At 37.5% G+C, this 27,548-nt stretch overlaps 2 protein-coding genes and 1 pseudogene across 4 annotated transcripts; 2 read left to right on the forward strand and 1 right to left on the reverse strand.

Annotated features, from left to right (window-relative positions):
* Positions 1 to 3,708: 3,708 nt before the first annotated feature.
* On the reverse strand, positions 3,709 to 8,964 carry LOC142622793 (ammonium transporter 2 member 5-like; annotated as a pseudogene).
* A 1,253-nt stretch (positions 8,965 to 10,217) lies between these two features.
* Positions 10,218 to 14,337, forward strand: LOC142622802 (uncharacterized). Its single transcript, XM_075796343.1, has 8 exons — positions 10,218 to 10,394; positions 10,548 to 10,692; positions 10,744 to 11,489; positions 11,652 to 11,881; positions 12,411 to 13,063; positions 13,319 to 13,621; positions 13,739 to 13,924; positions 14,162 to 14,337. Exons 1-8 carry the CDS (start codon positions 10,218 to 10,220, stop codon positions 14,335 to 14,337), a joined length of 2,616 nt encoding a protein of 871 aa, XP_075652458.1.
* A 5,475-nt stretch (positions 14,338 to 19,812) lies between these two features.
* On the forward strand, positions 19,813 to 27,123 carry LOC142628816 (pentatricopeptide repeat-containing protein At4g32450, mitochondrial-like). 3 transcript variants are annotated; one of them, XM_075802863.1, is made up of 3 exons: positions 19,813 to 22,122; positions 26,165 to 26,252; positions 26,442 to 27,123. In XM_075802863.1, the coding sequence occupies exon 1, from the start codon at positions 19,930 to 19,932 to the stop codon at positions 22,105 to 22,107; it is 2,178 nt and encodes a 725-aa protein (XP_075658978.1). In that variant the 5' UTR covers positions 19,813 to 19,929; the 3' UTR covers positions 22,108 to 22,122; positions 26,165 to 26,252; positions 26,442 to 27,123. The 3 variants fall into 3 exon arrangements, with proteins under 3 accessions (XP_075658978.1, XP_075658975.1, XP_075658970.1); XM_075802860.1 differs by having other exon boundaries at positions 19,822 to 22,122; positions 26,427 to 27,123; XM_075802855.1 differs by having other exon boundaries at positions 19,822 to 22,122; positions 26,433 to 27,123.
* The last annotated feature ends 425 nt before the right edge of the window (positions 27,124 to 27,548 follow it).

Consider the following 27,548-nt stretch of genomic DNA (forward strand, 5'->3'; position numbering starts at 1 on the left):
TTCTCTGTTAAAACGGGTGATAAAAGATCGCAAACTCTCATTGTCCCCTTGCTCTATGGTCAGCAGGCTAGAGGAGGAACGCTTGTGACGCTGTCCTCCAATGAAGTTGTTGACAAACAGCTTACTCAGTTCTTCAAATGATCCCACTGAGTTTGGGGGAATCTTGCTGAACCACACTCGCGCTGATCCCTTGAGTGTGGTGGGAAAAGCTCTGCACATGATCTCGTCTGGGACCCCCTGCAGATGCATGGTCGTCTTGAAAGTTGCAATGTGATCGCAGGGGTCGTGATTTCCATCGTACGAGTCTAGAGAAGGCATTTTGAACTTCGGGGGTAGAGGGTGACCGCTGATGGAGGCTGTGAAAGGGGAGTCTGTTCGGTGGACCATATCATCTACTGGGTTTGCTCGCCTCATGTTTTCCCTCATTTCATCCATGGCTTTTCTCATCTGATCCATTTCTTTTTCCAAGTGCGGCACCCTTCTTGAAGCGGTACCCCTTGTTTGATCTTCGGACTCCACATTCTCTCCTCCTTCCTGACTTGGGGCCCTTCCCTCCATGTGTCCTTGACACTGCCTCCTGAAGTTGATCTCCTTATTCAATTCCTGGTTCTGACGCGTCAGTTCTGCCATAGCGGCAGCCATGGATTGTATGTGCTGCATAGAAGGCGGTGGCACTACAGGTGCTGATCTGCGATCACGAAGGGGATTGCTGGAAGCATCCCTACTCTCCTGGTGGCCTGGGCTGGTAGCCCTTGATCTTGTTCGAACCATTCAACCTTTTGTCTGGGATAGAATAACAAGTTTACCGTTTTTCCCACAGACGGCGCCAACTGATGATGCCAAGAAAATCAGTAGGTTGGATGCTTCGGACTTGAAAGGACTACTGGTTCTTTCTACGGCCTGAAAAAGAAAGAAAAGCGTATCAAAGGCGACCGGGGCTGCCGGCCAAAAATCCTCCGATGGTAAAGTTAGTTTTTCCTCTAAGTAATCTGAGTTCCAACTTTTTTGGAGTAATAAAATGAACCTACCTTTGCCTTGTCTGAATCAGCCTTTATATAGTGCCTTCATAGACGGTTATCGAAATGGGAACCTCTCCTGGATTCGAGGCTGAAACGTAACTGCCATAACCGTCCAGGAGTTACATTTCTATTTCACAACGGATACATGACCGTTATGCGTGGGATAAGGGATTATATTCGGAGATTCTCCCAAGTGTGGTACCCTCGTCCTGAATTTCCTTCGTCGAGTGCACCTGCTGATTCCAAGTGTAAAATCCTAGTCCATGGATCTCCATGTGGACGAGTCCTCTTCAGGGTAAGCTGTGCGCACCCCACGGACGAGGGGTGTAGCTTCGCTATCACCCTCTGGACGTCCTTGTTCGTTACCCTCGTCCTGAGGATAACTTCTGGACGGCTGCCGAGGTGATGACCGTCCACGGACGGTTTGGGTGGTTTGAGTGTTTTTCATCCCACATTAACGAACAAGGACGTCCAGAGGGTGATAGCGAAGCTACACCCCTCGTCCGTGGGGTGCGCACAGCTTACCCTGAAGAGGACTCGTCCACATGGAGATCCATGGACTAGGATTTTACACTTGGAATCAGTAGGTGCACTCGGCGAAGGAAATTCAGGACGAGGGTACCACACTTGGGAGAATCTCCGAATATAATCCCATATCCCACGCATAGCGGTCATGTATCCGTTGTGAAATAGAAATGTAACTCCTGGACGGTTATGGCAGTTACGTTTCAGCCTCGAATCCAGGAGAGGTTCCCATTTCGATAACCGTCTATGAAGGCACTATATAAAGGCTGATTCAGACAAGGCAAAGGTAGGTTCATTTTATTACTCCAAAAAAGTTGGAACTCAGATTACTTAGAGGAAAAACTAACTTTACCATCGGAGGATTTTTGGCCGGCAGCCCCGGTCGCCTTTGATACGCTTTTCTTTCTTTTTCAGGCCGTAGAAAGAACCAGTAGTCCTTTCAAGTCCGAAGCATCCAACCTACTGATTTTCTTGGCATCATCAAAAATGAATAAATTTTATAACATAAATGTAAAGATGTGGGAGTGAATGTGGAAGATGAGGAGTTAGTGAAAATGTTTAATCCCACATTGAAAAGGAGAGAGACTATTTTGTTCTTTTTAATTGTGGTGATTAATGGGCTAACATGAATTGTCTTAAATATTGGGTCGGATACGTGCGCAAGGGGGAGGTGAAGGGTGGAGGTGTCGGGTGGAGGTGTCAAATTTGGAAATGAATCAGCACCTTGGATCCTCCTACTTGACAGCTCATTCAGAGTAATTACCATATCCGTTGGTGAGTAAATGACCCGAATTAATATTCCATTTTTATTATGAAAAATAATGAGCCATTAACCCACTTAATGGACTATCCGTTTAGGCCTTTTCATTATTCAGAAAACTCCTTATCTCACCATTAATTGTGTAACTCCAGCCCATCAGAATAATATCCAACAATTAATCTTGTAACACCCACTATATCAGAATAATGGACATAATTAATCATATTAATTTGGGTAGTAATTTCGTGAGGCCCATTGAGCCTATAAATAGACTCATTCAAACACAATCCAAGTGACTGCAATATACACTAAAAAAATAGAGAGATTCTTGGCAAGGAAGGGTGTTCTTTCTGGTGGAGTTTTGGGCTTTAACACTTTGTGCAGAGGTTGTTCTAGCCATACGACACTTGTTGAGCTGTTGTATCCTGGGGGAGACAAGTCAGAGACGGTCTGCACCAGTTACAAAGTTTAGCCAACCAAGGGCTTGAATCTCCTTAAAGAGAGCGAGTGCTGCGCCTCAGTCCAAATAGTGTTGTGTAATCTCTTTCTTTAAATTAATAAAAATTCAGAAGTATTATTCAGTTTCTCTTCGTGTTATTTCCATTATCATTGTGTTTGCACCAACAGAAACGCTAAAAATGTCAGTTACGCTTTGAAGCTATTTGCAAGATGATTTTTTTTTTAAATGACAATATATTATTTCTATAAAAATAATTAAGAAAGAGAAAATAACAAAACAATATAATTTTGGGAGATTGACCAACTCTCAGAGAAAAAACAGACCCGATTTACAACTAAATTAAGAAACATCAACACAAGAATGGAGTCTTCAAAACCAAGAAAAGGTACAAATTTGAACAAACATAAGACCCATTCTCTCCAAGAATCCACCTTCAAGGTATCAATGGTTTAGGGGAAACACTAGATATTTTGTAGAGAAACCAACCCCACCATGAAGGCACAAGGACCCGAAAGACAAAAGGGGGGGAAACCACCAGGTATTTGAGCTCCAAATCCTTAAATCTAAATGATTTGATACGCGAGAGCTCAAATTTAGACCATATATATATATTCTAGGACCGCTATTCGTCTCAAGACCCACAAAGGATTTAAAGAAAAACCACCATGGGCGATGGAAAATCCACAGGAAGGACAAAAAAGCTCTATAATAGGGTAAAGAAGACTCATGTCAGAGCCCAATCTACAATTCAAGATTGTTAAAGACTAACAATAACACTAGTATGATTGAAAGAGCTATAATATATATATTGGTAAGGGTCTATAGCTTTTCCAAATGAGTTATTTTAGTATCAAACCCTATTCTACACCCACTTTCACAAGTATCTTACGTGACATACTATAATTAGTTGCTTTGTAACTTTTACATTAACCAGCTACGTTAGTCACATCAAATAGTTATGAAAATGAGGGTAAAGAGGTCCTGGTCCTAGATTTTTTCTTTGCTTTTCCGCATAATTTCAATGTCATTTCAACTTGACCAATAGCCCTGCTTTTTGTCACTTACGATTCGATATCATTGTAGACTGCAGCTTCATGTCTCAATTTACCAAGTTTTTCACCTTGACCCCAAATAGCATAAGCTTCTTCGTTGTGAGCCGCTTCATCACCAATTTCCGTATCTTCATTAGACATCCTTAGAGGAACCACAAATTGCACCAAGATACATATCATGCTTGTAATCACAATATTTAGTTTGACAATAAACAAAATCCCAAGAAGCTGAATTCCCATTTGTAGAAACCCGGCCTTGAAATTTCCCATTTCAAAACCATAAAATAGGCCAACATAATCACCATATGAATTAAAAAACAAATTGTTTAATTTAGGCTCTGCAAAAAGGCCGGTTAGGATTCCCCCGAGACAGCCAGCAATTGCATGGGTGTGCAAAACTGCCATTGTATCATTAACCATTGAAGGAGCTTGGATTTCTTGTGGATGATCATCATAGTGAACCAAGGAATTGAGCCTGAGCAAACCCCCATTATTATTGCTGCCCATCCTTGCACGACCCCTACAAAATTAAATTGTAAGCAAATTTTACTTTTGTAAATATTTATACATAATGTTGCATGCCTCTATATATATATATATATATATAGCAAAATCATATATTTACCTTTGATGGGACTGACGAAGTTATACATAGACGAGGCAATCTTACAGACGAACATGACCAGTCATCGGCGTCATTGGAGGAAGAGTTAATGTCACTAAATGCTGCCAATAAAGCCTCGGCCGTTACAGGACCAGCTGGACAAACCAACGGGAAGGCATTAACACCCATTACTCCCCTAAATACGTTACAAGAAGAGTCATTAATATCCCAACGGGTATAATCCCCAAGGGTATATAAAAGCCCTCACAAACACCAAAACAAGTTACAGAAAATAGCATCACAACCTGAATACATTCTTGATATTTCAATTATTGTCTTCTTGAATACTGACTTTATCATCGGAGGCGTTGTGGCAGGCACCACACCGGTGACCACTTGAACAAGTTCTTGCTCCCGCAGGGTCGTCAGAGCACTGCCAGGAGCCATCTGGACGAATCCTAGCAAACCGACGAGATACTGCTTCATCAACCTTTATGTATTATATATTACATTTGCTTGTAATAAGAAGAAAATCAATTCATGTAATCACTACACAAGCCACAAGGCTCAAGGATTTGGTATTGCTTTAGGAAAATAATTTTCCTTACTATTTATGAGAATAGGGTGTGTTTTCTATATATTAATGGGCAGTAGACTTACCGGCTGTTGGGGTGATGCAAACCAAGCCAGTGATCATGCCTTGAATCGTCCCAATAATGGAAGCCTTCCCAAAAAAGTAAACATCCAACATCACCCAAGTTAGCAAGCTTGTAGCGGTGCAGACATGCGTGTTCAACACGGCCAAGGAAGCATCAACATTTACCGAATCGGGTCACCTCCATTGAACCCTGTCCAACCCATCCACAAAAATCCTGCCCCAGTTAACATGAGAAGGATGTTGCTTGGAAGGAACCGTTCCCTATCTTTGGTTAGACGAGGACCAACCTGGCATGAATTATTATGGAGAGCAATATGTCATTTTTCTCAAATGTGTGATTATTGTTTATTTATTGATTTTTTACATCATAAGTGGAGGAAGGGATGGGGATTCAAACTCTGCACGTTTCTATTAAAAATAGTAGTACCGTATTAATTGTACTAGAGGTTTTGGCCAAACGTGATTATTGTCATTAAAAGTTGGCAAAGCTTGGTCGACCAGGTCACCCATCAATGATGCAACTTAATGAGATTGATTTCCTATATAGTATATATATACGTAACATTTATACACATTACATGAGGGTGGGTTAAAAAAAAAAACAGGAATGTAACTAATAATGTAAGGATGAAAGCAAAAAAAACAACGATAACTCTCCCTTTCCCCTTAATTAGCAAAAAGAAAAAAGAAAAAAGAAAAAAACTCTCCCTTTCTCTAGTGCTGTTGGATTCTCTTTACTATTATAGGTTGTGGATTTTGTGTGTCTTGCTTTTATCACAATCACCACCAAGCAAGAAGATAGAAGTACTATTGGCCATGTAAAACAACCGGGGAATCGATTCTAGAGGTATGTACTTGTTTTCTTTCAATTGTAACTGAGGTTTTCAGTTTAAGGGGTAGATAAATGCACTAATGCTCTATGTTTTGTTTTGGCAAATGAGTCGAGGAATCGATATTGGAGATTTAACTTGCACAGTTGTCAGTATCTTTTTGCAAGTAACTTGGAGAATATATGACTATTCTACTTTTTTTTTTTTTTTTTTTAAGAAAGACGGGATAAATTTTTTCCATACCCAATATGCTGCTGTAAAGCCAGCAACTCCTGAGGACAAATGGATCACAAATCCACCAGAATAATCTATGATTCCTAACTTGTAGAGAAACGCATTATTACTCCATATAGTGAACGCTCCAATAGTGTATGAAAAGGTCAAACATAAAAGCACAAAAAGCATCCATGCATAGAAGTTCATACGTCCCAACAAGGCCCGTGCAATCAAAATCAAAGTGATTGCCGCAAAGACAAATTGGAAATACACCTGATGAATCACAGGTTCGTCAGTTGTAATGAGGTCGTCTAGACGGGACCAGAGGTCTACTTGTATTGTGACGGAAGAAGAAATTCTCCGGAATGGTCACCGGGGTGGTGCCTGCCACAACGCCTCCAATGCCAAAGTTAGTACAAGGGAGTTTATAATAATAGACTATAAGAATGATTAGGGATATCTTGTAACTGTGTTCGTACCTCCCGTTGGCAATGTGAAGGCTTTACATATGTTGCTCTGGATTCTAGCTGTTGAGGTTGATATTGTGATGTTAATGCCTTTTTTTGGTAACGCTTCTTGCTGAGTAATGGAGTTTTAATATACCTTCAACTATTTGTCCAGCTGGTTCTGTAACTGTCCATGGTATTATTGGTGGCATTGAATGATCCTGATATCCTCGTCGGTAACGTGGATACTTGCTTAGGCTCGTCTCAGAGAGCGGTCTCGTCTGTCCTACTGAACTCGTCGGTAGTTGATTTTGTCAGTCCTATTAGATGCCCCCCGATTTTGTGGTCGTCATGACGACCATAGAAGATGAAAGGGTTTTTTTTAAATTAAAAAAAAAATCTTTTGGCTATGTCAGTAATGTACATCCGTCCTTATTACTTAGCAACTTTTGAGGCTTCGTTAGTAATGTACATCCGTCAAGGCAGAATCTTATTACCTAGCCATTTTTTTATGATCTTTTGGTTTCGTCAGTAATGTACATTCGTCAAGGCGGAATCTTATTACCTAGCCATTTTCGATGATCTTTTGACTTCGTCAGTAATGTACATCCGTCAAGACAGAATCTTATTACCTAGCCATTTTTTATGATCTTTTGGCTTCGTCAGTAATGTACATCCGTCAAAGCGGAATCTTATTACCTAGCCATTTTCGATGATCTTTTGGCTTCGTTAGTAATGTACATCCATTAAGGCGGAATCTTATTACCTAGCCATTTTCGATGATCTCTTGGCTTCGTCAGTAATGTACATCTGTCAAAGCGGAATCTTATTACCTAACCATTTTTTATAATCTTTTGGCTTCGTCAGTAATGTGCATCCGTTAAGGCGGAATCTTATTACCTAACCATTTTCTTATGATCTTTTGGCTTCGTCAGTAATGTACATCTGTCAAAGCGAAATCTTATTACCTAGCCATTTTCAATGATCTTTTGGCTTCGTCAGTAATGTACATTCGTCAAGGCGGAATCTTATTACCTAGCCATTTTCGATGATCTTAGGGGTCCTTAAGCCCGTCAAACGGCTCAAGCTGAGGCAACCGAAATTTCACCGGTATGGGGCTTTCTAAGATCGCCGCGGTGAAAGGAGAGTTTGTTGCCCTGACCATCCTATCCAGGCTCCGATCCATCTTCTCCTTAATGGCATTCCTCAGCTCGTCCATCTCCTTCCTCATCTCTTGAAGGAGGTCAGAGCCTTATTCTTCCGGAGTAGTGGGCCTTCGTCGGTCACTTCTTCCATGGCTGCCCACCTCATCCTCCTGGCCGGCTTTGGACTGGCTCTCCTCCTGTTGAAGTCATTGCCTCATCTCTTGATTCTACCTGGTGAGTTCTTCTACAGTGGCCGTAAGAGCTTGGACTTGCTGAGCTAGGGTCGCTGAATCCTGATTGGTCTCCATCAGAATATCGAAGCTGGTAGAAACTATGCTTTCGAACCTGAGTACGAAAATGTCGTTCCCCACAGACGGCGCCAAACTGATGAATCATGGGTTCGTCAGTTGTAGTGAGGTCGTCCAGACGGGACCAGAGGTCTGCTTGTGTCGTGACGGAAGAAGAAATTCTCCGGAATGGTCACCGATGTGGTGCCTGCCACAACGCCTCTGATGCCAAAGTTAGTACAAGGGAGTTTATAATAATAGACTATAAGAATGATTAGGGATATCTTGTAACTGTGTTCGTACCTCTTGTTGGCAGTGTGAAGGCTTTATATATGTTGCTATGGATTCTAGCTGTTAAGGTTGATATTGTGATGTTAATGCCTTTTTCTAGTAACGCTTCTTGCTGATAATGGGGTTTTAATATGTCTTCAACGGTTTGTCCAACTGGTTCTGTAACCGTCTGTGGTATTATTGGTGGCATTGAATGATCCTAATATCCTCGTCGGTGACATGGATACTTTCTTAGGTTCGTCTCAGAAAGTGGTCTCGTCTGTCCTACTGAACTCGTCGGTAGTTGATTTCGTCAGTCCCATTAACACCATTGTGGCATTAGGGAACTTTCCTGAAAATGCCTGCTTGAAAAGAAATTTTTCGTCTAGTGCAAAGTTGGGAGTTCCCAAAAATAGTGGAACAAACAGCTCATCCCCAAAAGACATCCTATAGCCCCATAAAACCCAACAAACAAGAACACAAGCAAAAGCATAGAGTGCCATGAAAGCTTAGTTCACTGCCCATTTCTTCTTCACCGCGCCACCATATAGGATTATGAGCCCCAGAACACTTTGTAGGCCCACAAGTGTCGCGGCAGTGAGCTGCCATGCATTGTCACCTTTGCTCATCCATGCCGGGCTAGCTTGATCTGGTTCAAGGTTAAGAGGGAGGGCAAAGGTAGTGTTATTCATTTTGCTTCAGAAAGTAGGTTTCACAATATTGTGACAATGTTTGACACTAATAATAAAAGTCTAATGGTGGATTTATATGCTAACTCGGCGGGTTTAATTATATGAACGAACGTTTGTCAAATTCTCACGATAGGAACACGTTTGTTTGTTTGTAGTTGTACGAGTAATTCTTAGGTACTCTCAGAGCACGGAGAATGGTGCTCCCTCCTCTCACATTCATGGTGGGGTCCGCTCATTAAATTCATAGTAGGGTCCACCATGAATGTGAGAGGAGGGAACACCATTTCACTATACTCCGGGACTACCTAAGAATTTTCCGTAGTTGTACAATGCTATATCTCTTAGGCTACTTCACTACATAATATATTCTTAATTTTGGCGGGTGTTCCAATAGTTCCAATCGATGTTTTCAAGAAACAAGAGGATCATACACATTTAGATTTCTTTTTTGGGAGCACGAATTTACAAAACAATTAAATAGCCTATTAGCAATCCGCATGGCGCCATTTATTTAAAAAAATAATTAAAGAAAAAAAAAGTCACCATAATAAGTACCCTATATTATTATTATTTTGTTGAGAAACCATCATCTAAATTAAATAACTGAAATCAGCCAAAGTCGGATAAAAGTACATCAGCAACTTGTGGTGGAACATCCTCCATCCACACAAAAAAATTATATATTATAGTAATGCATGTAGTAATATTTTGTCTGGGACAGCAACAATTATTATCAATTATATGCATGATCTGGTGTCTTATGAATGTCACTCTTTGGCCATTAAACCTATCAAATTTCAACACCTAAAAGCAAGAAGAAGAACCAGCTACAAGCATCAAATAGGAGGGAGTAGACATAGGCTATACGACAAACAAAGTTCTTTGTACATATGGCAAAGCTACAAGTAGTTTTTGTATCTTTATTAATTCTTAGTGTTCACACGTGCAACAACCATTTGTAACTAATCCTCACATGAGTTCCATATAATGTGCTTAGTTAGTTAGTGCTTAGTAAGTCAGTTAGCTTAATTTTTCTGGTATAAATGTAATCTGGATGTACAGAATCATTAATGCTAATACAATCAGAATTTCCTCATCTTCTTGCTCTCTTGCTCTCTGTTTTTGTTGTTCCCTGATTGTATTAGATTCTTACATGGTATCAGAATTCTAAGCCTCTGTTAATGGCGTCAAACCCTAGCCAAAATTCCTCTTCTTCTCCTTTAACTACTTTTGCTTAGCGTGAGCTCTCTCCAATGGAGGATCCTCGAAGCCCGTTCTTCCTTCACCACGGTGAGTCACCTGGTGCGATTCTGGTTTCTCAATCTCTAACAAAGGACAATTACTCTACATGGGCCAGAGCTATGCGAATGGCTTTGGATGCCAAAAGCAAACTCGAATTCATGGATGGATCTATCACTGCTTCTATGGCAGTCACGCCTCTTAAGAAGCTAGCTTAGTCCAAGAACAATTCCATGATTTCATCATGGATATTGAATTTGGTCTCTCCTCATATCACAACTAGTGTGATTTACAGAGACACGGCTCTTGAAGTCTAGAATGCTCTCAGAAATCATTTTTCTCAGGCTAATGGACCAAGAATTTCTCAGCTTCAGAAGCAGATATCCACAGTTATGCAAGGAGATTCAACAGTAACAAGCTTCTTTACTGGTCTTCAAATAGCTTGGGATCAATTGTTGAATTTTAGGCCTTTGCCGTGTTGTGTTTGTGGTAAATGTACCTGTGGAGTCAATGACAAAATTATATCTTTTTAACATCAAGATTCGTTGATGCAATTCCTTAATGGATTGAATGATACCTGTTCACAAGTCAGAACTCAATTCTTGATGATGGAGCCCATTCCTTCTCTTGATAAAGCTTTTTCTTTGGTTATTCAAGAAGAGAGACAAAGAGCTTTGGGATTCAATGTCAATCCTTTTGTTGAGTCTACCGCTTTAGCAGTCAAGAACCAAGGGTTCAATCAAAGCTCGAATTTTTCTGGCAATGCTAGCAAGAATATCAAAGGCAATAGGGGAAAAGGAAGACCTATTTGCAGCCATTGTGGGAAAATTGGTCATGTGATGGAAAAATGCTACAAGCTTGTAGGTTTTCCACCAGGATACAAGCAGAGGGGTAGAGTGTCTATGGCTAATCAAGTCATAGTTGAAGGAGATCAAGCTCAATCTGATTTCACTCCTCAGACTGCTTCTTTTCCATTCACTTCAGAGCAATGCCAGCAGCTTTTGTCAATGTTAAGTGCTCATGCTTCTGCCTTAACTTCTAATTATGCAATTTATTCAGCTAATTCTGCCCTTTTAGGTAATTCTTATGATCTGTTTCAAGAATCTATGCCCCTGAGCATGAAGCATTCAATATTTGCTGTTAATCCTAGCAATAAAACTGCTTTTGGTAATGAAACTTGGGTTCTAGATACTGGGGCAACAGATCACATAGTTCATTCTGTTACCCTATTCACTAAAATTACTAGTTGTGTTGCTACTTTTGTTCAATTACCTAATGGTGAGAAGGTAACTGTTACTCACATAGGTACCATTCAAGTCACTTTTACTTTACTTCTTGAAAATGTGCTTTGTGTACCAACCTTTACTTTCAATCTCATATTAGTGAGTAAATTGACTACGTCTCTATATTGTTGCCTTGTTTTTCTATCCCATTATTGTTTCATACAGGACCTTACTTGTTGGAAAACGATTGGAGTGGGTAAACTACATCACAATCTGTACCTGCTGCAATCTTCAAGTTCTTGTGATTCTGTTTCAAAAGTTTCTTCTATTTTGCAGTCAGTTTTCAAGTCCTTTGTTAATTCTGTTTCTGCTATTTCTAAGCCATATCTTTGGTATCTTAGGCTAGGTCATGTGTCTGATGATAAGCTTCAAGCTTTACGAAGCTTATCATCAATGTTTACCTGATGTACCATCTTTACACAATAATAAAGACTGCATTGTTTGTCCTATTGCTAAGCAGAAACGACTTCCCTTCCCTTGTTCTAATCATATCTCTTCTAATGCTTTTGATCTTGTTCATTGTGATGTTTGGGGGCCACTTGTTAAAGTTACTCATGATGGTTTTCAATATTTCCTTACTATTGTAGATGATGCTACTAGATCTACATGGTTATATCTCATGAAATCTAAATCTGAAACTAGGCCTCTATTGATGCCTTTCTATAATATGATATGTACACAGTTTAATATCCACATTAAAGCCATTAGGATTGACAATGCTCTAGAATTTTTCCTAAAAGATTTCTATGCTAGTCATGGTATAATTCATTAGCATTCTTGTGTTGCTACTCCACAACAAAACTCAATTGTGGAGAGGAAACACCAACATATCCTTAATATAGCTAGAGCATTGAAATTTTAGTCAAATGTCCCTATTTCTTACTGGGGTGATTGTGTTTTAATTGATGTGTACATAATCAATAGATTGCCTACTTTAATTTTAGAGAATAAAACACCATTTGAGAAGCTTTATGGTCAACTCCCTTCATTTGATCACTTGAAGGTTTTTGGGTGTCTATGCTTTGCTTCCACTTTAGATCACACCAGAAATAAGTTTGAGCCTAGATCCACACCTTGTGTTTTTCTTGGGTATCCCTTTGGTGTCAAGGGTTATAAACTTCTCAACTTACTCACCAAGAAAATTTTTCTCTCTAGAGATGTTATCTTCCATGAAACTGTATTTCCTTTTGCTTCTGCTGCTTATTCTCCTCATTCTTCTCTTTCTTTCCCTCACATCTTTCCTTCAGTTGCTACTGGACTTAACTTTACATCTCCACTTATTCCTGAATCTTTTCCTTCACACACAAATATTTCTGTTGATTCTAGCACTACTAATCATCCATCTTCTAAGATAGCTTTACCTTTACCTGATGTTTCTATTCCTAGTGTTTATGTTCCTGCTAGTTTTGCAAATTCTTCTCCTTTACCACTCCCCTCTAATCCCACTTTAAGGAAGTCTGCTAGAATTTCCAAACCTCCAGCTTACTTACAAGATTTTCAATGCAGCAATGTTACTTGTGATGATCATGCCCTTTCCACTTTTCCCAACAAGTTTGGTTCTTGTCTCCTTTCTTCAGGTACATAATATTCCTTATCTCATTATCTAGACTCCTCAAAATTGTCCACTTCGTATTCCCTTTATTGTTCCCTTATTGCTTCTATTCTTGAGCCTAAGTTCTATCATGAGGATGTTATAGACCCCAAATGGCAAGATGCCATGACAGCTGAGATTAATGCCTTAGAATCCAACAATACTTGGACCCTTACTTCTTTGCCTCCTCAAAAAAGGGCTATAGGTTGTAAATAGGTCTATAGGGTGAAGTATAAGGCAGATGGGTCTGTGGAAAGGTACAAGGCAAGACTGGTTGCTAAAGGATTTACTCAACAAGAGGGGTTGGACTTTACTGAGACTTTTTCTCCTGTTGCTAAGATGGCTACTGTCAAGACTCTCCTTGCCATTGCTATTGTGAAAGGTTGGCATTTGAGCCAACTGGATGTCAATAACACATTTCTTCATGGTGATTTACATGAAGAGGTGTATATGCAACTTCCTCAAGGCTTTCACAGCAAAGGGGCCAATATAGTGTGCAAGCTCAACAAGTCCTTGTATGGTCTTAAGCAGGCCTCAAAGCAATGTCATTCCAAGCTTTCAAATACCTTATTGAAGTATGGTTTCAAGTAGTCTAGGGTAGATTACTCTTTGTTTACTAAGAGGTTCAATAACTCATTCATAGCATTGCTTGTCTATGTAGATGGCATATTAATTGCTAGCAATGACATTCAGACTGTTGATAAACTAAAGGTTTCATTAGATCAAGAATTCAAACTCAAAGATCTTGGAGTTCTAAAGTATTTCCTTGGACTTGAAGTGGCAAGATCAGGTAAGGGCATTTCCATTTGCCAAAGGAAATATGCTTTAGAAGTTTTGAAGAAAGCAGGTATGACAACATGCAAACCTAGTAAGGTGCCAATGGAGCAAACCCTGAAGTTAAGTAAGTTTTATGGCAAACTACTTTCTGATCCAGGGATGTATAGAAGACTGGTGGGAAGGTTATTATATCTTACCATAACTAGACTATATATAGGTTATGCAGTGAATAAGCTCAGTCAATTTGTCTCTAAGCCCAGGAAACAACACTTAGATGCAGCTTATAAAGTCCTTTAATACATCAAAGGGTGTCCTGGCCAAGGCATTTTGTTATCAACCAGGTCTGATCTGCAGTTGAAGGCTTACATAAATGCTGATTGGGCTTCTTGTATCGATATAAGAAGGTCCACTATTGGGTATTGTGTATTTTTGGGAGATTCCTTGATATCATGGAAGTCTAAGAAGCAGTCTATAGTGTCCTGATCCTCTGCTAAAGTTGAATATTGAGCCATGGCAGTGACAATATGTGAAATGACATGGTTACTTGTTTTGTTGAAGGATTTGGAAATTCATCACCCACAACCTACTCTACTTTTCTGTGATAATCAAGCAGCCATTCACATTGGAGAAAACCCTATTTTTCATTAAAGAACCAAGCATATTGAAGTTGATTGTCACTTGGTTAGAGATAAAGTACAAGATAAAGTTGTAAGATTGTTTTATACTCCCACACACACACAGTTGGCAGATTTGCTTACTAAAGCTTTAAGTAGACAACAACTCAGATATTTACTTACCAAGATGAACATAATTAATATTCATAGTTTTGGTTCTCATATTGAGGAGGACTGTCAAAGTTCAACACCTAAAAGCAAGAAGAAGAACCAGCTACAAGCATCAAATGAGAGGGAGTAGACATAGGCTATACGACAGACAAAGTTCTTTGTACATATGGCAAAGCTACAAGTAGTTTTTGTATCTTTATTTATTCTTAGTGTTCACACGTGCAACATCCATTTGTAACTAATCCTCACACGAGTTCCATATAATGTGCTTAGTTAGTTAGTGCTTAGTAAGTCAGTTAGCTTAATTTTTCTGGTATAAATGTAATCTGGATGTACAGAATCATTAATGCTAATACAATCAGAATTTCCCCACCTTCTTGCTCTCTGTTTTTGTTGTTCCCTGATTGTATTAGATTCTTACAAAACCATTCATATGGGCATGCATAAGTACAGCAGGCATAAACTTGTTTTGAAACTTTTAAAAGTGACATGTCTCGTAGGTTTCTTTTATATTTAAGATAAATAAGTAGTCTGTTTTGTTTGCTACAATTTTTGCATAATTGATTAATGTCGTATATAATATCATGTAGTCTACTAAGAAGTAGCAACAGAAGAAGTCCATTAGATGGACAATGAAATAGTTGAAATTGAATCGCATTTTATTTTTAGATACAAACTTTAATTTAATGGTTGATTTCAAATTGCAAGTTGGCCCTCTAAAACCTTTTCTTTTCTTTTTTTCTTTTTTCTTTTTTTTTCCAGGGTAAACTCTCTTCGTAACCTTGCATGTTGCAAGGTTTTTGCAGGTGTGGATCGAGTGACAAAACTTACACAAAGGATAGTATATAATAGAAAAATTAACACGAACGATGTTGGTGACGATGATTCAATGGCTACGTGATTGACCTGCCCAGTAGCGGCTTCAAAAATTTTGTTTAGGGGGTCATTAAGAAACTTAGATTAAAATTTTTTTGATAAAAAGAGAACTTTAATATATCAAGTTATTGATTAAAAAAAAAAATGAAGTTTTACAATTTCTTTCTACAAGTTTTCAAATTTTGAATTGTTAGCCAATGTGGGTAGTTATGACTATTTTATTTTGTTAAGTTTGTCTAACATTTTTAGTTTTATGCAGTTGTTATAATCTATTAATTTGTCATTGCTTTTATAAAAATATTTTAAACTAAATAAATAAACTTAACTCATTGGATCTGTATTAATTATTGACGCACACATATACACTCATCCATACATAAAATAATACACTCCATGTCTACATAACCAATTAAATGCTTGAACAATCACTAACTTTACAATTTTTCTTCTTGAATTTTTCTAACTTTACAACAAAAAGTTATTATAACATGATAACAATACACAAGCATGTAATAAACCCTCTCTATTTCCTAATTATTAAATTATATAAAGTTATATTATATTTATACTGTACACACAAATATCCACACATATCATTATTCACACAAATAAAATCATAACAAAAAGTAATATACATAATCAATATTAGACACACTCACAAACATATAATATAAATTTATAATAAAGAGTGACCCTTACAATTCACAAGCACTTACTCATACTCTTAAAGTTGGAAATAGTTGTAGTAAGAGTGTATAAGATTTAAGTTAGGGTGTGCAAAAATATTTTTAAGAATAAATTAAAGTAATAAACTGAAAAAAAATTATAAATAAATAAATAAATATATATATTTTGAAGTCAGAGGGTTCATTTGAACCCCCTAAACAAAGGGTAGAGCCGCCCCTAGACCTGTTAATGAAATATGCAAGGAGCAAAGACTTAATTTAGGTAACAGCAGTGATTCAACAAAAAATAGAAAAGAAAAGAAGGTAACTGGGCTAATTAGTACTCTGATGTTTAAATTATTATTGATCTCACTACAAAAAGATTGAACTTTGAATAAGAGCATAGAATTTTCATACTCGTCTCGGAGAAAATTGGCGTTTGCCAATTTTTTTAAATATCTAGCAAATGCCCCATGTCTGAAACTAAGTAGGGAAATATCCCTGTTTTGAAACTTGATTTTCTAAAAATCAAGTTTCAAATGTATAACTCAATTTTTTGAACATCAAGTTATAGCGAACATGAATTTAGAAATTTTTTTTTTTTTGGAACTCAAGTTCCATGTAAAGTACTCGAGTTCATGGAACTCGAGTTCCACTTGAATTTTTTCAAGGAACTCGAGTTCCAGAAATTTTTTTTTTTTAATTTTAATTTTCAGTTCGCTATAACTTGATTGTCCAAAAATCAAATTTTAAATTGAAACTCAATTTTTAGAAAATCAAATTTCAAAATAGGGGCATTTTCCTAAATAGTTTCAAATATAGGGCATTTTCTTGGATTTAAAAAAAAAAAAAAAACAAAAAAAAAGGGGGCAAAAGCCCATTTTCTCCTACCTGTCTCGATTTGAAGGACTCTAGATTTATAGGCTATCTAGTGACTTATTTTTCCTCTTTGTAGCATTGATGTGGTCATCATGGTTGAGCATGGTGGCATTGCCCTAGTCATAAGCGAGATCCTAGCCTTTTGACTGTTGATTTTAGTTGATGGAGGCTATGGATTCTAGTTTTCATGCCTCCCTTTTTGGGCACAAGATCATCAGTTATGGATGAAAAATCATCCCTACAGTCAGGGGTGAAGCTATAAATTTTTGTTTGGAGGCCAACTTATGATACTAATTTATTAGCTTATTCAAACTTTCATAAATATGCACAAATAGATACATCTATACATGGATATAACTTAGTATCCTTCATAGTGAATCCTTGAAATTTTTATTTTTAATATAAATTACCAAATTATCTACCAAAGTGAGCGAAAAATAATTACAATTGAACTAATGAAATACTCACAGACATGAATGATTCAAAACTTTAATCGATACAAAACCACATTTTACAATAAAAAATGAATGTGAATAAATAAATAAAAAATTCTCTATAACTACTAGATCAATTAGACAAATTTTTTTAGAGCATCATTGGACCAACTCAAGTAATTAGAGGGGAGGGAGAAGTCCCATTTTTGTAGGCTAATAATTACAATGTTAAATATTAATATATATAGTATTGAAATATTTTTGAAACTTTCCCCGCTCATACATGTAGCTCGGCCCCTGCCTAGAGCTCTAGACATTGTGCATGATCCCCATTTATTATGAGCTTACCCTACTATTGATTTGTTACGTCCTTCAATGGGTTTAGGTCGTTAGCATGGTAAGGAGGGTTGGCTACGTTTTTATCAAGTGAGTTAATCTCACAGAAGCTGTACTGGTTTGATTAGTAGAACGATATATTTCGATACCGCTCAATACTGGTGTATCGTTTCGAGTTTACTGTTATTTTTTATATTTATAAATATATATATATATATATATATATATATATATATATATATTTATGTGTGTGTGTGTGTGTGGGCGCGCGCACATGCGTGTGTGTGTATTATAATAAATATAAAAGTTTACCATAAAACATTACCTCAATTCAGAGCAAATTATTCATGATTTTAGACTTTAGCATCAATTAAAAGAAAAAATAATAATATAAAAAATAGAAAGTTTAATTGTTCATTGCATACAAAGAAAACAAATAATACTAATAAGGTAATGCAAGTAAGTTACCATTTTGTCCTTACAAAAATTCAAAAATTACAAAAAAAAAAAAAAATTTATGTACCGGCCGATATTGCCCAAAATCAACCGGTATGACCGATACATGACCAGTACGACCGGTATTTAAACCGGTACGAAACGTTGATGTTTCAATACTCGTATATATACCGGTACAGTACATATCGGCCGGTACGGTATTGACCACATTGGTTTTTATGTCTCGAAGCTGTAAGGTTGCCCATGTCGTGTAAACCACCCTGGTGTGCTGAATGATTTGATGTAGCCTAGCTAGTTGGACAATATCCTTTGCATTAGTTAGAAAAATGTTATCAACACAACAAATTAGTTGCCACTATTCCTAAGTTCGTCTTACAACCATGTCCACAAACTTGGGAACACGGGCAAAGTTGGTTTTTTTTTTTTTTTCCTAGAAGGGAAAATACTATTACACATACTATACCCACCTAAAATAAGAGAATTTGAAATTGAGTATAATTTTGATATACAAACCCACTTAGTATAATTTTATAGGCAAAGTATAATTTTATTAATGTTACACCATTTTATAACTTTTTAAAAGATGCATTTTTTTTCTTCATAAAACCCACTATTAGATTATATTATTACCTTGTACACAACCCTGCGTGCTGCAAAATATTAAGATTATTAGAGATTAATAACTATCTCATTTGTAAAATGTTTAAAGTTAATTTTTTAAGAAAAGAATATTTATAAACAAAACATGAGTTAATGGATTGTATATTAAATAACATTATATTAGTATGAAATTCGGTGTGTGTGTGTGTGTGTGTGTGTGTTAAGAACAAAGTGAGCATATAATTCAACGGTGTGATTTCAAAATAATCAAATAAAACGTTTTTAAGTGGTATGATATTAATAAAGAGTTATACTAGGTATAATTGTTTTTAACTCACACATAAGGCAACATCTTATATATCCGCATCCTTTCCCTCCATCCCTATCAAGTATCAACCCAATCATTTTTCTCTTTAAAAAAAAACCTTTATTGAGGATGATAAGGTCAAAAAAATATCTTCTCCAAAAAAAAAAAAGTCACCAACTATTATAAAATAAAGGAAATATAAAGATAAGAAAAATAAACATGAGAGTAAGATTATATATGAATTTATATATATATATCTTTGTTCTCCATCTCCCAGTGCTTCCCCATTTCTATCTATCTTTAAAATAAAAAAAATATAGGTACATATGAATAGTGGAGAGGGAGGGTTTGCAGGGACAAAGACATTAACTTGGGTGACTTTTCTACCGTTAATAACTAGGGTGGATTGCTGACAAGCCTCATGTGGACAATGAACAAGGACAAGAGATATTGCGGCCCATGTGAAAATGAACAAAGCAGAGAGAGATATATATTTAACACCTGCAAATAAAAGCCCAAGGCATTTTTTTCAAATATCAACAGAGGGGCCCAATCCGTTTTTAGCCCGACAGGGTTTTACGTTACAGAGTGACTTGGTTCGGCTCTCTATTGTCGCAGTTCCACACCAGCATCTCTCCCTGAAATTCTCTCTCTTTGTAACAGTAATTAGAAGAACTCCCCCACCCCAACTCTCTCATTTTGAAGTATTTACTAAAGCAATAGTCTGGGACCCGTAAATGTCCACTAAGCGAGCTGCAATTCTCACAAACACAGCACTATCCAAGGTATGTTCTTCACTCAACTCCTCAAATTCAAGAAAAACCCTCACCTTCCTCAAAAATCTCAGCACTGCCGCTCAAAGATTAGATTTTGAAAACACCGATGGGTCTCAGTGCCAGGTAGATGATTCTTTAGAATATCAACAAAAACATAGTGAGAGCCAAAACCCTGCAGATTTTCATCACAAATCAAACCCCAATGAGGGTTATAGAGAAAGCAATACAAACGATTTTGTAAGTTACCCAGTTGGGCAAAATGGGAGTTTTAGTGGGTTTAATGAGCAAAATGAGTTTTACCAGAATTCTAGTGGGGTTTATAGGGAGAGCTTTAGAAGTACATATCAGAACAACCCAGCTGGACAAAATGGAAATTTTAGAGGAAATTGTGGTCAAAATGTTGGGCAGTTGCAGCAGAACCTAACTGGGATTCATGCTAATAATTTAACAAGTTTGGAGCAGAATTCAAGTGGGTTTTGGGAAAGCACAAGAAATGGATTTCAGAATCACTCAGTTCAGCAAAATGGGAATTTTGGTGGGAATTATGGGTATAACAATGGAGAGTTCTTGCAGAACCATCATGTATATGGGGGAAATGGACGTATACAAAATTCATGTGGGTCGTCCCACAAGGGTGCTAGTGAAGTGAGGCAGAACCCATATGGGTTTGATTCCCAAGGCCTTTCAGAATCTCAGGGAAGCCTAAATGGGAACTACAGGCAAATCTGTGGGCAAGCTCAGCAAGCCCCAGATGATCATAACTTGGGCAATGTTGGAATGTTTCAGCATAGCCGAAGCTCTGGACAGCATCAGCAGAACCAACATGTTGTACAATATCCGCCAAACTTGAATGCTTTCAAGAGTATGACAGAGGGTTCTAAATTATCAAATAATCCAAAACATGAGGGGAAATTTTTAGAGACACCTGAGAGTCACCAATATCTTGGTACTCTTGAGGAGCTAGATGGTTTTTGCAATGAGGGGAAAGTGAAGGAAGCTGTGGAAGTTTTAGGGTTGTTAGTTAAGCAATGTCATCCTGTGGATTTGGCCCGATATTTGCAGTTAATGTGGGAGTGTGGTGAGGCTCAATCTCTACAGGAAGCAAAATCTGTTCATGAACACATCATAAGATCACTCTCTCCACTAGAAGTGAGTACCTATAACAGAATCATAGAGATGTATGGGAAATGTGGTTCTATGGATGATGCGTTCATGGTGTTTAATGCAATGCCGACCCGCAATTTGACATCGTGGGACACTATGATGACATGGCTTGCTAAGAACGGTCTTGGGGAGGATGCCATTGATTTGTTCACTCAGTTCAAGAAAAAAGGAATGAAACCTGATGGTCAAATGTTTATTGGTGTTTTATCTGCTTGCAGTGTTTTGGGAGACATTGATGAGGGACTGTTGCACTTTGAATCAATGATCAAGGATTATGGCATAGTCCCATCCATGGATCATTATGTGAAGGTAATAGACATGCTAGGAAATACAGGATATCTGGATGAAGCTTTTGAGTTCATAGAAAAGATGCCGTTGGAGCCAAGTGTTAATATATGGGAAACCTTGATGGATCTCTGCAGAGTTCATGGGCACATGGAGCTTGGTGATCGCTGTGCTGGGCTTGTTGAGCAGCTGGACCCCTCACGCATGAATGAGCAATCGAAGGCTGGCCTTCTACCTGTGAAGCCTTCAGACCTTGCAAAACAGAAAGAGAAGAAGAAACTAGTAAGTCAAAGTCTTTTAGAAGTTAGGAGCCGGGTCCATGAATATCGAGCAGGAGATAGATCTCATCCTAACACTGATAAGCTCTATGCGGAACTTAGGCATTTAAGGGAACAAATGAAAGAGGCTGGTTACATACCAGAGACTAGATTTGTGTTGCATGACATAGACCATGAATCCAAGGAGGAAGCTCTTCTTGCTCATAGTGAGAGACTTGCTATTGCTGATGGCCTCCTTAACAGTCCAGTTCGTTCACCCATTAGGATTATCAAGAATCTTCGTGTTTGTGGTGATTGCCATACTGCACTAAAGGTCATCTCAAAGATCGTTGGCAGAGAATTGATTATACGTGATGCTAAGAGGTTCCACCATTTCAAAGATGGGTTGTGCTCTTGCCAGGATTATTGGTGAAAAAAGAAACTTGAGGTACTATTCTATTTTACATTAAAAAAGAATAATAATAAGTTTGAAAAATATATATTTTTGAGTCTCTATTGTTTGTGGATTTTATGTTTGAATATGGTATATTCTTGTTAAGCATGTTAGCAATGTTGACTCTTATGATGTGAAGTTATCTGAATTCGATTTTTGCTTTCTGTTTCCTGTTGAGATGAGATGATCGGTAAAAACTAATCTAGTTGGATATTTACATCATCAGCTCTAGTTGTTACAGTCTATATAATTTATGTTTTATCATCAAATAGACAAATCTGAGTAGAGGACATATTAAAGTGTTGAAGGTATATATAGCCCATGCCTATGTGAAATCATAATCTTTCAGTGTTTGCTGTTAGTTGTGAGGTTTGAGGTGCACATGTTATGCATGTCTAATGCCAATGGGAAGTGCTATAATTTTGCAGCCAGCTTTTACTCATTTGGAATCATAATTTAAATTGAATGTGACATATTTTACAGGTAATATTGGAGGGTAGTTTCAAGACTGTTAATTTGGATAATTGATATGCATGGGTTGGTTGTAACATGTATTCATTTGATTATCCAACTTGCCCTAACTGCATTCTACACTTGTGAAGAATCTCATATTTATGCTGTGGTCAAATAACCATAGGCACCATGCTGCATCTATTATTAGACTTAACTAGGACTCAGATTGATATAATTTTCACTAGCTCCTTATCCATGCAAGGCATGGGATTGAAAGTGATTTAAAAATGATGATTTAAAAATTGCTATTAAATTTGAAACTTTAATTTTTAAAAGTTACTTTCAATGTATTCATTACCAAGATATAACCCCCCCCCCCCCCCCCCTCTCTCAGGCATGGCCAAGCTTGACATGGCTATTTTGCCAAAAATGTCACCATGGGGCATGATTGCTTTTGAACACATGAAAGACTACTTGCATACAAATTTATTTATATAATTTCCATTATAGATATTGCAATTCATTGTTTATCCACATTCTTCAGCTCATAATTTTTTCAACTAAAACAAGCCCAAATAATGTTCAAATAGTAATGTTATTAAAATAAAAAGAAAAAGAAAAGGAAAAAAAGAACAGAAGTTGCCAAGAAGAACTTAATGCTGAAACTTTATGTTCAAAATGAATAAATGACTACAACTGATAACAATACATTGGATGTTGGAATATCGTTTGACTTGCAAGTTCCCCTCATTTTGGGGTATCACAGAAGTTAAGGAATTTTTGAACATTGAATGCAGTTGGATTTATATGTCAGAGGCCTAGCCACTAAGATCATTTGAGCAACATGAATTGTAGACCTTATAGCTCTTTGATGACTTATTGCCTCCAGTTAAAGGCTGTTTTTTTCTTTTTTTTGATAAGTAATAAAGAAGTATATTAAAAAACACTACCTTATGCAGAAAAACATAAGGCAGAGAGAAAATTACATAGAGATTAGAAACACAAGAGAGAAAAAGAGAAGGAAAAGAAACTAATTACAAAGGAGAGAGCTAAGGAACATGGGGAGAGAATCACTAGAGGTGAGTCCCCAAGCCCTAGACCACTCAAATAGAGAGCTATTGAAAGAAGCCAATAACTGGTCATCCGAACTTTCCATGTCCTCAAACATCCTCCTATTTCACTCCCTCCAAAGACACCACATTAAGCACAACGGAGCTAAATTCCAAATGCTAGACGAATGCTTTCCAAGCCAATTCTGCTAGCCAAAAAGCGTATCCACAACCGATCTTGGCAAGACCCAAGAAATCCCAAGCAATTTAAAGACCAAACTCCACAACTGATAAGCCTTACCACAATAAAGTAGTAAATGATCTACCGTCTCCCCATTACAACGGCACATAATGCACCAGTCAACAAAATCCATCTCTCTACCCCTTAAATTGTCACCTGTAAGGATCTTATCCTATATAGCAGTCCACACAAAGAAGGAGATGAACCTTAACCCTCCAGACTCCTTTCCAAAGAAAAATTATGGGTAAGGGACTTCGTAACTTATTATAGAACGATCGGACATCAAAATCCTCATTCTTTGTCAACTTCCATCGCAAATGATCACCATTCTCATTGGGAGGTAAATTTGAAGCCAATGTATGGAGAAATTCTTTCACTCCACCCGTTTCCCAATCATTTGGTCTCCAAATAAACCGAACACCCCAGCTTCTCCATTCCTTTATCCCCAACCGATCAAGAGAAGAGGTAATCGATGCCTCTTTATTGGAGGCAATCCCATACACACTCAGAAAAATCAAATGAAGCGGAGAATCCCCGCACCATTGATTTGTCCAAAGCTTAACTCTATCTCCCGCCCCTATCTCAAACTGAATATTTTTGCTCAATTCCTCCTAACCCATACGTATACTTCTCCACAAACTGCACCCATGAACCTCTCTATCTAGCTTGGAGGTCCATCCCCCCCATTCTACCCCAAACTTTAGAGTTACAACCCTTCTCCAAAGCCTTGTCTCCTCAATCCCAAATTGCCATAACCACTTCCTTGGTAGGGCTTTATTAAAAGTAGTTAATTTCCTTACTCCTAACCCATCATTTTCCAAAGGTGCACACACATTTTTCCATCCCACTAAATGTATCTTGGAATCCCCCCACAAAAAATCCATTTGCAGCCTCTCAATTTTATTGGCCACATGCGTAGAGATGGTAAAAAGAGATAGAAAATAAGTAGGAAGACTCGCTAAAGTACTTTTAAGCAACGTCAGTCTTCCACTTTTAACAAATACATCTTCTTCCATCCGGCCAACTTACACTCAATTTTCTCCAAGATAGGATTCCAAATAGTAGGAGACTTATGGGACGCCCCCAATGGCATACCAAAATAGGTCATAGGCAAAGACCCAATCCGGCAGGCCAAGATTTCTGCCAAGACATGGACATTGGGAACCTCCCCAATGGGAACCATCTCACTCTTCAACACATTAACCTTTAAACCTGTCACTGCCTAGAAACAAAGAAGAAGCATCCGGATATGTAGAATTTGTTCCTTATCTGCATCGCAGAACAAAATTGTGTCATCTGCAAACAACAGATGCAAGATGCATACCCCTCCACCCCGTCTACCATTAGCCTTGAAACCTCGGATCAAACCAGCCCCTTCAACTCTTTTCATCATCCTACTAAAGACCTCCATCAGTACTAGAAACAGCATGAGAGATAGCGGGTCCCCTTGTCTCAATCCCCTCGAACTCCCAAAAAAATCAGCTGGAGACCCATTAAACAAAACAGAAAATTGGACTGTAAATATGCACGTGCGGATCCACCTACACCACCTCTCCTCGAATCCCATTCTCTTCAACAAATCTAGAAGAGCCTCCCAATTCACATGATTGCAGGCTTTCTCAATATCTAATTTACAAATAATCCCTGGAATTTTACTCTTCACCCTACTATCAACACACTCATTAGCAATAAGAATTGAATTAAGTATGTTATAATCGGAAAAGAACTCTAATTGAGGGTTTTTAGAGTTTCGTTATTTCCTGGATTGGAATGAGAATCAATTAAGGCCATGAACATCTCAATATTTGTAGGATTGGAACACTAATGAGTCTAGCTCAAATGTCACTTCCGCCTTCCATAATAATGAGATGGAGTGCGATTGTGGATTTGGACGTGTATGACTTGCGATAAAAAATTATTGTAGAATTGGAATTTTAGTTATATTTTTAAATCTTTAATTTATTTTTGTTGTCTAGAGAATTAACAAAAAATGAGATGGACAGTGAGATTGTGGGTTTGAAAGCCATTGGATGCGCAAATAACTTACCAATAAAGAATTATTTTGTTGAATTGGAATTTTAGTTTGATTTTTTGTTTTTTCATATGAAGATGCAATTTTTCAAAACATAGTTTGAATGCATGCTAGTTTCAGGGACGTATCCTGACTCTAATTTTTTGAAATTAATGGATCATTGTAATCTTAGAACTTAAATGTTATTCATCTAGTATACCTCCTGTGATACATTATTTTTGTTGATCAATATAATGTATTATTTATGTTTTGTATTTTCAGGGAATCAACTTTTGCAAAAATTAAGGGTAAAGTTGCCTACTAACCACTTCTCCTAGACCTCGTAGAAGCAAGAAGCCTTATGTATTTGGTATGACATTTTCTTTTTTCTCTTTTCGTTTATTTTGATTTCACCTTTGGTTATATATATATATATATATATCATTGGCCTCTTCTTCTTCTTCTTCTTATTATTATTTTTTAAAGGGGGAGGGGTACTGGGTTTGTAAGATGGAATTAGCTCAATCTCATGTTCTCATGTTAGAATCAGGTCATGCAGGTCTTGCTGTAGAGATTTCAAGGAAAAGCCATGGTGCTTACTTACAGGAAACTAGTGAAGAAAAACAAACACAACTTGCCTAGAGAACTCATGAAGTCAGCAACTAATCATTGCCCCTGTGATGGATGATTTTTTTACTAGTATCAGTGTCTTGGCTCCATGAAAGTGGTGCACTCTCAGCCACACTGAAGCATCATTCTTTCAAGTCCTCTCAGATAAATTTTCTGCTGTCTATGTGAACTAGCAGTAGCCATCTATATTTTGTTAAAACATCAAGTTCAAATCCCCACTTATCCAAAAAAAAACAAGTTCAACCCCCAATTTTGATGGTAAAGGTTGGTTGTCAACCATTATTATAGTTCTTCATGCTCACAATCTTTTTTACTTTTGCAATGTGTGGTTTCTTCAATTAATTGGTTTAAAACCAGCAATTAGGCTATCTTCCTAAATGCAGGACTAGAAAATCTAGTATTGGTGTGAACAGGGATTTGCAACTAGCAGAAAGCGAAGGCTGGAAACAACATCTATGCCACAGCTTGGGATGAGAGGGTAGTCTGCATAGCAGGACCTGTGTGATGAAACCTGACTTGCTGCTGGTTTGGGTTGTACTTGTATGTTGTGTCACAAAGATTAGTTGGGCTTATATCAATTTCTATCAATTAAACTGCACAAATTTTTATTATTGATATTTTATTGGCCACGTCAGCGTCTAACATGCTAACAGTGCACTTCGTTTGCTACTTAGGCAATTTCTATTAGTGAGATGATAGCAGGGATTAAAATGAGAACGCTTCTTTAATTTCAAGGACTGAATCCAGTTAAAAAAAAAAAAAAAGGTAGAGACTAAAACAATAATCGGCCCAAAATGTAGGGCACAAAAATATATCTTTGCCTTAATAAAAAAGAGGTATGTTTAAAAACGAGTACTTATTGTGATGCTATATTATTTTATTTTTGATCTCCATAGCATACAAAGAACCTCCACGCATCCCTTTTTAGTTGTCTTGATGTTAATCTATATATATATATATATAAAACCGAAGTTCTGAAGCTCTCACAATTTTTCACATAAGTACAATATTTAAACAATATTTAAATAAAATATAT

The sequence above is a fragment of the Castanea sativa genome, chromosome 1, assembly GCF_040712315.1.
Source record: "Castanea sativa cultivar Marrone di Chiusa Pesio chromosome 1, ASM4071231v1".
In the NCBI taxonomy this organism is placed as follows: Eukaryota; Viridiplantae; Streptophyta; class Magnoliopsida; order Fagales; family Fagaceae; genus Castanea; species Castanea sativa.

What these genes read in the sequence shown, in the direction of transcription:
- LOC142622802 (XM_075796343.1), top strand. Translation starts at nt 10,218, where the DNA reads ATGGAGGATCCTCGAAGCCCGTTCTTCCTTCACCACGGTGAGTCACCT. An exon ending in TTTGCCGTGTTGTGTTTGTG is followed by an intron (nt 10,693 to 10,743) that starts GTAAATGTACCT and finishes TTTAACATCAAG; the next exon opens with ATTCGTTGATGCAATTCCTT. An exon ending in TTCTTGTCTCCTTTCTTCAG is followed by an intron (nt 13,064 to 13,318) that starts GTACATAATATT and finishes AGTATAAGGCAG; the next exon opens with ATGGGTCTGTGGAAAGGTAC.
- LOC142628816 (XM_075802863.1), top strand. Translation starts at nt 19,930, where the DNA reads ATGTCCACTAAGCGAGCTGCAATTCTCACAAACACAGCACTATCCAAG.